At 47.3% G+C, this 12,105-nt stretch overlaps 1 protein-coding gene across 1 annotated transcript in view; it reads right to left on the bottom strand.

Annotated features, from left to right (window-relative positions):
• The window catches only part of sqstm1 (sequestosome 1), a 24,682-nt gene extending 12,577 nt beyond the window's left edge, over positions 1–12,105 (bottom strand). The window contains exons 1-3 of the mRNA XM_085996042.1: positions 11,555–12,105; positions 7,916–8,011; positions 5,711–5,925 (exon numbers count right to left, since the gene is read on the bottom strand). Of these exons, the coding sequence (XP_085852168.1) occupies positions 5,711–5,925; positions 7,916–8,011; positions 11,555–11,723 (480 nt within the window). The 5' untranslated portion in view covers positions 11,724–12,105. The remainder of the gene's footprint in view (positions 1–5,710; positions 5,926–7,915; positions 8,012–11,554) is intronic.

Raw genomic sequence — 12,105 nt, 5'->3', positions numbered from 1 at the left:
AGGATTCGAGTACAGGAGCAAGGATGTCTTGCTGCAGTTGTACAGGGTCTTGGTGAGACCACACCTTGAGTATTGTGTGCAGTTTTGGTCACCTGAACTGAGGAAGGATGTTCTTGCCATGGAGGGAGTGCAGCGAAGATTCACCAGACTGATACCTGGGATGGCAGGAATGACGTACGAGGAGAGATTGGGTTGATTAGGCTTATATTCACTAGAGTTTAGAAGAATGAGAGGGGATTGTGGTGTATGTGCCTTTAAGAGCCCCAGGTGTGCGTAATGCCGGTAATTGCCACTTGGGCTATATAAGCCTGTGTATTGTGTCTATCCTTTAGAAACCCCCCCCAGACTTGCTTAGTAAATACCTATGAACCAACTCCTGTCTTCAGTGTCTTTATCTACACACGGACACTACAGTGGCGACGAAGTGGAAACGGACTTACCTGCAATTCGGCAGCACCTCAAGGACATCGATTCCTCCAGCGTCCAGAAGACTCAAGGAAGTAAGAGAAACTGTGGTTTCACCAGCTGGCCAAGCTGGTGACAGGTACTGCGCTAATCCTTCCTGGGCGTCAGGCTGGAGCTCCAGCGGCGGGCTCTACAGCTGAGACAGGCAGCGAAATCGGAGGCAAGCAATAACGGACTGGGAGGGTGCACTCGAGAGACGGCCGGCGCGGCAAGCAGATCAGCGTTTAGACCTCCGTCGGGAACAAGTCTCCAACAGTGAATAAACGGAAACCACAGTAAAACAGCGTCGTTATCGGTAGCAGCGGCGGGAAAGCGCCATATCGTTGCTACAGAGAGAAAAAAAAAGCGCGGGAAGCGCCATATCTTTTCTGAAATGCCTAAATCTGGTAATATTGAGGCTTTTGATGGCGAAATAGAAGATTGGACCACATGTGGAAAGAGTAGAGGTTTATTGCACTGCAAATGGAATAGCAGATGAAAAAAAAGCTTCAGTACTTCTGAACTTAATGGGCGCGAAGACATACGGGCTGTTACGAAATTTAATCACTCCAGCCAAACCAAAGGACAAGACTTTTAAAGAAATTGTTGATACCCTGCAGGAGCATTTAAACCCAACACCGCTGCTGATAGCGGAACGATTCAAGTTCTTCAAGAGAAATCAACACAAGAATGAAAGTAACGCTGATTACCTAACCGAATTAAGAAAGCTATCAAAGTACTGCCAATTCGGAGCAGGACTATCGGATTATCTTCGAGACAAATTTGTTTGCGGTCTCTTAAGTGAAGGAACACAAAAAAGACTGCTTTCTGAAAAAGATTTAACATTGGACAAAGCTTTCAGTATGGCTGTATCATACGAAGCAGCAGCAAAAGGAGCTGCAGAGATACAACAAGAGACACAGGACTTCGGCACCCATAAAATGACACAGGAGTTCGGAAGATGTTATCGCTGCGGCAGATCCACCCATAACCAGAGGGACTGCTGGTTCAAGAGCAAAGCATGCAGGCAATGTGGTAAGATTGGACACATTGCACGGGTATGCCAATCTGGACAAAATAAATCCACTGACAGAAAACAAAAAATCAATAAAGTACAGGAAGGTACAAATGATGACGGACAATAGCTCCGAAGACCAGAATAGCGATAGCGACTCCGAAAACAAGAGACTAAGCTGTCTCAAATTACATAATGTACTTGCCAAAGAGGATTACCAAACCATTTGGGTTACCCTCACAATAGCAGGGTCCCCAGTTAAAATGGAGCTAGATATAGGATCAGCTCCAACCGCAATAAATCGACAAGATTACGAGGGGCTATTTTCGCATATACCTCTAAAAGACACAGCCATTATCTTAAAAACATATACAGGGCAGAAAGTCTACCCCAAAGGAAAAATAAGGGTGCCTGTGGTATACAACGGCAAAGAAATACAAAAGTTGTATTTATACATTCTACAAGATGGTGGTCCACCGTTGTTGGGACGTGAATGGATAAGGAAGATACGTTTAGACTGGCACTCCATTCAGGCACTGACGGTGACCAGTAAGGAAAAAAACAATGATGACATCATACCTGAACGATTAAAAGACATCTTGGCCAACGCCAAAGAAGTGTTTCAAGAGAAACTAGGAACCTTGAAAGGCATCACCGCCTCAATAAAAGTGGAAGATACAGCAATTCCAAAATTTTTTAAGGCAAGACCGGTGCCATACGCAATACGTCCGGCAGTCGAGGCAGAGCTGGAGAATTTGGAAAAGGCAGGCGTATTATCCAAAATAGATTGGAGCGAATGGGCAACACCCATCGTTCCAGTCATGAAAAAAACATTGAAAAATAACTCTGAGGAACAGAAAAAAATTCGCATCTGTAGGGACTTTAAGGTGACTGTAAACCCGATCCTTCACACGGTACAGTATCCTCTTCCGAGGATAGAAGATATTTTCACCTCACTATCCGGAGGGAAAAGTTTCACAAAAATTGACTTGGCACAGGCATATCTACAGATGGAGGTTGAGGAGACCTCTAAAAAGTATCTCACAATAAACACACACAAAGGCCTGTACCAGTACAATCGACTGGTTTTTGGAATAGCATCAGCTCCAGCTATCTGGCAAAGAGCTATGGAGCAAGTCCTGCAAGGGATTCCGGGGACTCAATGCTACCTAGACGACATCCTTATAACAGGAGAAAACGACAACGAGCACCTTGCCAATTTGGAGCAGGTGCTCACTAGGCTGAAAGAACGGGGCCTACGAGCAAATCGCCCCAAGTGTGAATTTTTCCAAAATCAGATATCATATTGTGGCCACATAATTAGTAAGGAAGGGTTGCATAAGTCACCTGAAAAAATTGAAGCAGTTATAAAAGCCCCAGCACCTGAAAATGTTTCACAATTAAGGTCATTCCTGGGATTAATAAATTACTATCATAAATTTTTACCGAACTTATCAACTATTCTACACCCTCTTAATGATCTTCTACAGACAGGAGTGATTTGGAAATGGAACGAAGACTGTAAACGTGCCTTCCATAAATGTAAAGACTTAATCACATCCGAGAAAGTTTTGGCTCATTACAACCCATCACTACCAATCAGACTGGCGTGCGATGCATCCCCTTACGGCATAGGAGCGGTATTGTCCCATAGATTCCCTGATGGCTCGGAATGGCCGATAGCTTTTGCGTCACGCTCATTGAACTCAGCTGAGCGTAACTATGCCCAGATAGACAGGGAAGCACTCAGCCTGGTATCCTCCCAGTCCAAAGATGTGCGGGTTAGGTTGATTGGCTATGATAAAAAAATTGACCCTTAGTGTTAGGGGGATTAAATAAGTGGGGTTACTGGGATATGTGTTGGTGTAGGGGTTACGGGGATCGGGTGGGATATGTGTCGGTGCAGGCTCGATGGGCCGAAATGGCCTCTATCTGCACTGTGGGGTTTCTGTGATTCTGTGATTACCTACACGGACAAAAATTTACCTTGCTGACTGACCATCAACCCCTCATCTCCATATTCAACCCTAAAAAAGGTGTCCCCATTATGACGGCACAAAGACTACAGAGGTGGTCCCTTTTTCCTAGGGGCACACCAATATAACATTGAATACAAAGGGTCAAAACAGCATGGGAATGCTGACGGTTTATCACGCCTACCGTTGCCAACGATAGAAGAGGCACCTACAGTAGACCCAGTAGAGATATTCTACTCTACCATAGTGGAATGTCTACCGGTGACAAATTCTGCCATTGAAAGGGAGACAAGAAATGACCCTACTCTCACGGGTCTACGATTTAACAGTGAAGGGATGGCCAGCACATGGCGAACCACTGTTGCCAGCATTCTCGCAAAGAAGAGAACAGCTGTCAGTGTGCCGAGGAACCTTGATGTGTGGATCCAGAGTGGTGATTCCACCCAAACTCCAGGATAAAGTGCTAAAGGAGCTTCACGAGGGGCATCTGGGTGGAGTGAAAATGAAGAACCTAGCTAGGGCGTTTGTATGGTGGCCAGGTATCGATGGAGACATCGAAGACATGACCAAGAGCTGCCTAGGATGCCAGAAGGTCCAAAATGCTCCGCCACAGGCCCCTCTACATCCATGGGAGTGGCCCTCATCTCGCTGGCAAAGGGTGCACATCGACTTTGCTGGTCCATTTATGGACTCAATGTTCTTAATCGCAGTTGATGCACACTCCAAGTGGCCGGAGGTAATAAAGATGTCCTCCACCACCACGGAAAAAACCATCACAGTATTAAGGACCATATTTGCCAGGAATGGGCTGCCGGAGCAGATATGTTCTGATAATGGACTGCAATTTGTGTCCGAAGAATTCAGAAAGTTCTTAAAAAACAATGGGGTAAAGCACTACACGTCCGCCCCATACCATCCCGCCACCAATGGATTGGCTGAAAGGTTTGTCCAGACCTTCAAGAAGGCCATCAAGGCCATGGGTAATGAAGACATAAAACTTCAGCACAAGGTGGATAACTTCTTATTTGCATATAGGAATGCAACACATATGGTTACTAACCAAACTCCCGCCATGATGTTCTACAATAGAAACCTAAGATGCCGGCTGGATTTGGTCAAGCCCAACATCCGAAGGGACGTGGAGAACCGGCAGTTTCAGGGCATGAATGAAAGGCCAACTAGGGCCTTCCAGATAGGCCAACCGGTTTTGGCCCGGGACTACCGTACCGAGAAATGGCAGCCTGGAACTATCTGCACACGATTAGGACCACTGATGTATACCGTGGACATCGGAGACAGCATAATAAGGCGCCATGCTGACCAAATCATCAAGTCATCCGAAAAGGGACAACCTACACCACCACTCTATACATCTAACGATGAAGTAGAGATACCCATATCTACCTCCGATCCGGTGATACTGGAGCCCGATGAACCCGACACTGGCCTTCAAGCCGAATCAGCCTTGCCAGAAGAACCTACTACACCACCAGAAACTACTACACCCCCGAGGCGTTACCCGGACAGAGTCAGGAAGCCTCCTGAGAGACTAACTTATAATTAATTAATACAGCAATGTATATTATTTTGCATATAACATGTAATTAATAATTACTTAAAATATGATGTACTAGTTAGCTAGAAGGGGAGGAATTGTGGTGTATGTGCCTTTAAGAGCCCCAGGTATGCGTAATGCCGGTAATTGCCACTTGGGCTATATAAGCCTGTGTATTGTGTATATCCTTCAGAAACCCCCCCCCCCCCAGACTTGCTTAGTAAATACCTATGAACCAACTCCTGTCTTCAGTGTCTTTATCTACACACGGACACTACAGGGATCTCATTGAAACTTTTAAAATTCTAACAGGACTGGACAGACTAGATGCAGGAAGGATGTTCCCGATGGCGGGGGAGTCCAGAACCAGGGGTCACAGTCTAAGGATAAGGGGTAAGCCATTTAGGACAGAGATGAGGAGGAATTTCTTCACCCAGAGAGTGGTGAACCTGTGGCATTCTCTACCACAGAAGGCAGTTGAGGCCAATTCATTAAATATATTCAAGAAGGAGTTAGATATATTTCTTAAGGCTAAAGGGATCAAGGGATAGGGGGAGAAAGCAGGGACAGGGTACTGAATTTGGATGATCAGCCATGATCTCATTGAATGGCGGAGCAGGCTCGAGGGGCCGAATGGCCTACTCCTGCTCCTATGTTTCTATGTTACTGCCCTGGCTTTAGGAAAGAGCCGGATTTGTTTACTAAAATGGACAGTCTCACCTCAAATGGATGGAAGAATTGAGGGGTCTGCAGGAGCGTCATCTCGTGTTCCTTGTGGAATCCTTTCCCCTTGCAGGTGCCGCACAGGTCATAGTCGGGACACACGGAGCACTTGTAGCGCGGACCAATCACGGGGCCGTTGCAGACATCACAGACAACGTTCGGGTGAACGGCCCCAGCGGCCTTGTCCGGGCCGTACTTGCATTCCTTCTTTTCTAGGTTTGGAAAATTGAGAGAGAGCGCGAGAGAGAGAATGTCAGTGTGTGGAGAGCCTGGTAAACAGTCCTTTAGGGACCAGCATGGCGTGACTGATGCAATGATTGAACGCTTACAGATCAGATAGGAATGGAGGATCAGGGATGGGTTAGCAACAGCGAGACGCTGCAGCTTTGCCCCTCGACTATTATCTGCCAGTGACCAATGTTTCCATTTTTTTTGGGGGTGTGGGCCCCTTTAAGGGGCTGCGCGACTCATTCAAAATTCCACACATGCGCGATTTTTCCCTATTTAAAAGCCGGTGAGCCGGCTGTGCGGGAGCTGCAGAGCGCGGCATGGCTTAAAGGGACATTGCCAGTGACCCTGATAAAAGGATTAAATCTTTTATTTTACATACCCCCTTCCCAAAATCTAAAATCACAAACAGCACGGGCACAGTAGTGTAGTGGTTGTGTGACTGGACTAATAATCCAGAGAACAGGAGTTCCAAATCCCACCACGGACAGTTTCAGAATTAGAATTCAGTGTAATAACAAAAAAATCTGGATATAAAAAACTGGTCCCAGTAACAGTGACCGTGAGGCTGTCGGATTGTGTAAAAACCCAACTGGTTCACTGATGTCCCTTTAGGGAAGGAAACCTGCCGTCCTTACCCGGTCTGGGCCTATATGTGACTCCAGTCCCACACCATCGTGGGTGACTCTGAACTGCCCTGTGAAGTGGCCGAGCGAGACACTCAGTTTGTATCAAACCCGCTCCCAGCGGTTCAAGGCGGCGGCCCACCCCCACCTTCTCAGGGCAACTCGGGATGGGCAATAAATGCCGGCCTTGCCAGCGACACCCACATTCCGAGAATAAATTTTTAAAATCCTGGTTTAGAAGATTAAATGGCCAATTGCATTACTATCCTGCAGTAGTTCACCCAAGAGAGTACTCCCTCAGTACTGCCCCTCCGACAGTGCAGCGCTCCCTCAGTACTGCCCCTCCGACAGTGCGGCGCTCCCACAGTACTGGCCCTCCGACAGTGCAGCGCTCCCTCAGTACTGTCCCTCCAACAGTGCAGCGCTCCCTCAGTACTGCCCCTCCGACAGTGCGGCGCTCCCTCAGTACTGCCCCTCCGACAGTGCGGCGCTCCCTCAGTACTGCCTGTCCGACAGTGCAGCGCTCCCTCAGTAATGCCCCTCCGACAGTGCGGCGCTCCCACAGTACTGCCCCTCTGACAGTGCAGCGCTCCCTCAGTAATGCACTGGCGTGTCAGCCTAGATTTTTGTGCTCAAATCTCTGGGGTGGGACTTGAACCCACAACCTTGTGACTCAGGGGAGGTGGAGGAATGTGATAAAAACCACACAGCAGATACCAAACAAGAGCAGTATTTGCCAAGGGTTTACTCCAGGTTAATGATTAAATGAAAACAGATCACTCCCAGCAAAGACAAGTGTTTTTTTTGGGGGGGGGGGGGGATGTGCTAGAATATTGGAATATACCCAGCTCAGAGAGTTTATATAAATAGGTTTACTGTGCCCCAACTGTGAGAATATTTCAGTCAACAGAATTTTGTGACATGGAGTACAGAGGGGTCGTTAATATTAACAACCGTCACTGCAAAGCTTTGTGTTTGAAAGAAAGACAGTCTTGCATTTATATAGCACCTTTCACGACCTCAGGACGTCCCAAAGAGCCTTACAGCCATTGAAGGTAGTTGTATCCAATTAACAGTAACTTTGTCGTCACCAGGTTCATTTGGCACATCGTTCATGTACGTCAGTGACATTTTAGGGAAGAAAAACAGGTGTTGTGCAATATTCAGCCCTCGGGTTACTGCAGGTGCTGCCGTGTTTGGATAGTTTACGATGATGCCGTTTGTGCCAAAAAGTTGGTTTTTAAAAAAAAAAAATTTAAACTATTTATTTACACCCACTGAGATCCCAGTGACAATGTGACGTGCAGCTAACGGGCTGATTTTAGCAAAGAGGGACAGGAATTCTTACCTTTGATGTAGACGCGAAAGGTTCCCTCCTGGAGGAATGACAGGGCCATCGTCAGCTCGTCATCACTGGAGAACGCAATCAGGTCCCCTTCCTCATCTGATAAAAAAAACATAAATCAGCTTGCAGATTCAATTCGGACCTTAAAGCTAGCATGCAGGTACAGCAAGCAATTAGGAAGGCAAATGGCATGTTGGCCTTTATTGCTAGGGGGTTGGAGTATAAGAGTAAGGAAGTCTTGCTACAATTGTACAGGGCCTTGGTGAGACCACACCTGGAGTACTGGGCACAGTTCTGGTCTCCTTATCTAAGGAAGGATATACTTGCCTTGGAGGCGGTGCAACGAAGGTTCACTAGATTGATTCCTGGGATGAGAGGGCTGTCCTATGAGGAGAGATTGTGTAGAATGGGCCGATACTCTCTGGAGTTTAGAAGAATGAGAGGTGATCTCATTGAAACATAAAAGATTCTGAGGGGGATTGACAGGGTAGATGCTGAGAGGTTGTTTCCCCCTGGCTGGAGAGTCTAGAATTAGGGGGCATAGTCTCAGGATAAGGGGTTGGCCATTTAAGAAAAACAACTTGCATTTATACGGCGCCTTTCACGACCTCAGGACGTCCCAAAGCACTTTACAGCCAATGAAGTACTTTTGCAGTGCAGTCACTGTCGTAAAGCAGCAGCCAATTTGCGCACAGCAAGTTCGCACAAACTTCAACGTGATAATGACCAGATGATCAGTTTTTTGGTGATGCTGATTGAGGGATAAATATTGGCCATGACACCGGGGAGAACGCCTTTACTCTTCTTTGAAACAGTGCCGTGGGATCTTTTACATCCACCTGAGAGGGCTGATGGGACTGAGATGAGGAGGGATTTCTTCACTGAGGGTGGTGAATCTTTGGAATTCTCTGCCCCAGAGGGCTGTGGAGGCTCAGTCATTGAGTATATTCAAGGCTGAGATCGATAGATTTTTGGACAAGATGGGAATCGAGGGATATGGAGATCGGGCAGGAAAGTGGAGTTGAGGTCGAAGATCAGCCATGATCTCATTGAATGGCGGAGCAGGCTCGAGGCCGAATGGTCTACGCTTGCTCCTATTTCTTATGTTCTTAAAACGTTGAAGATTAATCCTTAACCCCACATATAGGCAAAAACTCACTGCGCCTGACAAGGGTTGGGGGGGGGGGGGGGGGGCACAAGGGTAGAAAGGGGACAAAGGAAGGGGGAAAATAAAAAGCAGTCAACCCGAGTTGAACATGGGTCAGTCGGTCGCAAGAGATCGACGCATGTTCGATGGAACGGGTACCTCACGTCCCCCAGTGCGGTAACACTAATTCATTAATTAACTTATGTTTTGAGGCTGATTCCAGGAGTTAGAGGCCAGCTCACAACTCGCACCAAGTCCCGTTCACCCATCACCCGTGCTCACTGACCTACATTGGCTCCCGGTCTAGCAACGGTTTTCAAATCCTTCCCCATCTCGGTCACCTCCTCCAGACCTAAAATCCTCCGAGATCTCTGCGCGCCTCCAATTCTAGCCTCTTGAGCATCCCTGATTTTCATCGCTCCACCACTGGCGGCCGTGCCTTCAGCTGCCTGGGCCCTGAGCTCTGGAATTCCCTCCCTAAACCTCTCCCCCTCCTTTAAGACGTTCCTTAAAAAACATAACTCTTTGACCAAGCTTTTGGTCACCTGTCCTAATATCTCGTGTGGCTCGGTGTCAAATTGTTTAATGAAGCACCTTGGAACATTTTACTCTGTTGCAAGCACTATATAAATGCAAGTTGTTATGCAAGGCTCCCAGACAAAGACACACAGACAGAGACACACAGACAGACACACACATACACAGAGACAAAGACACACACACACACATACAGACAGAGACAGAGAAACACACAGACACAAATAGCAGGGGGCAGTTAAGGTGAGGAAGAAACTAGAGCTTAAGCAAAATGGCAGCTGCTCAGAGGATTCTGTACAAGACAAATATTTGGTTTTTTTATGTTGCATACTTAAAAAGCACAGCGTTTTGGATGGCAGCCGAGACTGACTGTTGGCAGTTTACAGTTATACATGGAAATCCACACTCTCTCAATCTGACAAAGACGACAAACTGCTGTTGTGGAGGTAGATGAACTTCATTGAGCAACATTTGCATTCCGAATTTTAAATCAATTCTTGCGTGGATCGCAAGTTACACTTTAAACATGCTCATAACACAAATCTGTCAACACTTTTTTTTTTAAATTTGGCTCAATTACTCATCTCACGAGCCCCATACAGCACCACTTATATTAGAAACTATTTCCTCTGGTGGGGGAAATCAAGAGCAAGGGGGACACAATCTTAAAATTTGAGCTAGGCCGAGATCAATAGATTGCGCTCCTCCAATTCTGTCCTCTTAAGCATCCCTGATTTCCATCGCTCCACCATTGGTGGCCGTGCCTTCAGTTGCCTGGGCCCCCAAGCTCTGGAATTCCCTCCCTAAACACCTCTGCCTCTCTCTTTCCCCCCCTTTAAGATGCTCCTTAAAACCTACCTCTTTGACCAAGCTTTTGGTCATCTGCCCTAATTTTGCCTTATGTGGCTCGGTGTCAAATTTTTGTTTTATAACACTCCCGTGCAGCGCCTTGGGATGTTTTACTACATTAAAAAGGTGCTATATAAATACAAGCTGTTGTTGTCAAAGGATATGGAACAGCGAGTAACTGGAGTTGAGGTGCTGATCAGCCATGATCTCACTGAATGGCAGAACAGGCTCCAGGGGCTGAATGGGATTATAGGAACAGGAGAAACCAATGGAAACCCTGCTTAAACACCTTTAGAAGGTACCAGAGAGTGAATTTCCACTCTGGAACAAGTCCATTTCTTTTGAGGCAAAAAATACCAGCAGCTATTCACAGATTTGTCTTAAAGCAAGTATGTGAGCAGGAGGAGTCAGCAGGAGTGGCGATGCTTGTGTTGGGGGTTAGTCTGTACAGGGTTAGTTTAAGTAAACTAAGAAAAGAATATATCTAAACAATGCGAATGTATATTTATACACTCAGGGATATACCTGTTTATACACTATGAATAGAACTGCGTTTATGTGCTCAACCATAAATGTATTTTGATGCTTTGGCAACATAAGATGTAACTTATCATGCCAATAAAGCGATTTGAATTGTGAATTGTGAACTGTGCAGGGGTTTCTGCATTGCTGGTGGAGTCGACAGGGGAAAGCGGGGCTCCAAAAAACAAGTGGGAACCCGAGAGAAGGTGCGCCTGGTTTTAATTCGGATTCCAGGAGTGATCTCCTCCCAGCAGCCACAGACTGGGAGAAATCCTGGTCTGCAAGCCAGCCCCATTTTAAATCCGCTCCAATTCCCAGTAAAGGTTCACTGCAGATTAGGGCAGGCGGAGGCCAAACTAACCAGACAGCAGTCGCTGTTGACGAATTCAAACGGTTTGCCAGGGAATTTCCCGGTTACAATATTAACGTGTATTTAGACAGACACAGTCTGACCCAGAAGGGAGTTTAAAGTGTGAATTTGGAGGCGGAGAATCGAGCAGAAACAGGACCCCGGAATGTCCAGCCAGCCCCCCCGCGGTTTGATGCAGCGGCCCCCCCGGGGTGGGGAGAGAGTCACAAGCGCTTACCTTTGTAATACATCTGGAAGTTCTCGGAGCGGAGGCTCTGGAACACAGAGGCCACCTTCTTGTAGAGGTGGTCGAAGCTGGTGGAGACGCCGTGGTCGACGGTAAAGCGGCGGATCTCCCGGTTTATCTCGTCTTTCCCCAGCAGGTACACCTTGACATTGAACGCCATGGCTCGGCTCGCTACTGTGTGGGCGACAGTTCACCACTTTGTGTCTCCGAGGTTCCGATCGCCTCAATTGCGCAGCAAGAAATTGACGACGACTCGCGGGACTTTCCTCTTTCTGGTAATTCAAGGCGGAGTGTCGGTGGACAGGCGGGCGCCGGCTTTATACAACACACCCCGCCCTCCAGTGCGTCGGGCAATGTTGCTCAGCCCAAATCCAACCCCCTTGCGCTCTCTCTCAGCTTTGCTCCTTCTCTGTACAAAGGTGACGTCGCTCCAGATTGCGCCGACCCACTGAAGGGGGGGACTGCGAGCACCGACGGGGAAATGGCGCAGCAGGATTAGCTTTTCCTTCCGGCTATTCCGTCACCCTTGCAGATCGAAGCAC

This window comes from Somniosus microcephalus, chromosome 8 (genome assembly GCF_052327205.1).
Source record: "Somniosus microcephalus isolate GS21.2 chromosome 8, FLI_Smic_1.0, whole genome shotgun sequence".
NCBI classification, from domain to species: Eukaryota; Metazoa; Chordata; class Chondrichthyes; order Squaliformes; family Somniosidae; genus Somniosus; species Somniosus microcephalus.
This window is presented reverse-complemented; position numbering and strand designations above follow the sequence as displayed.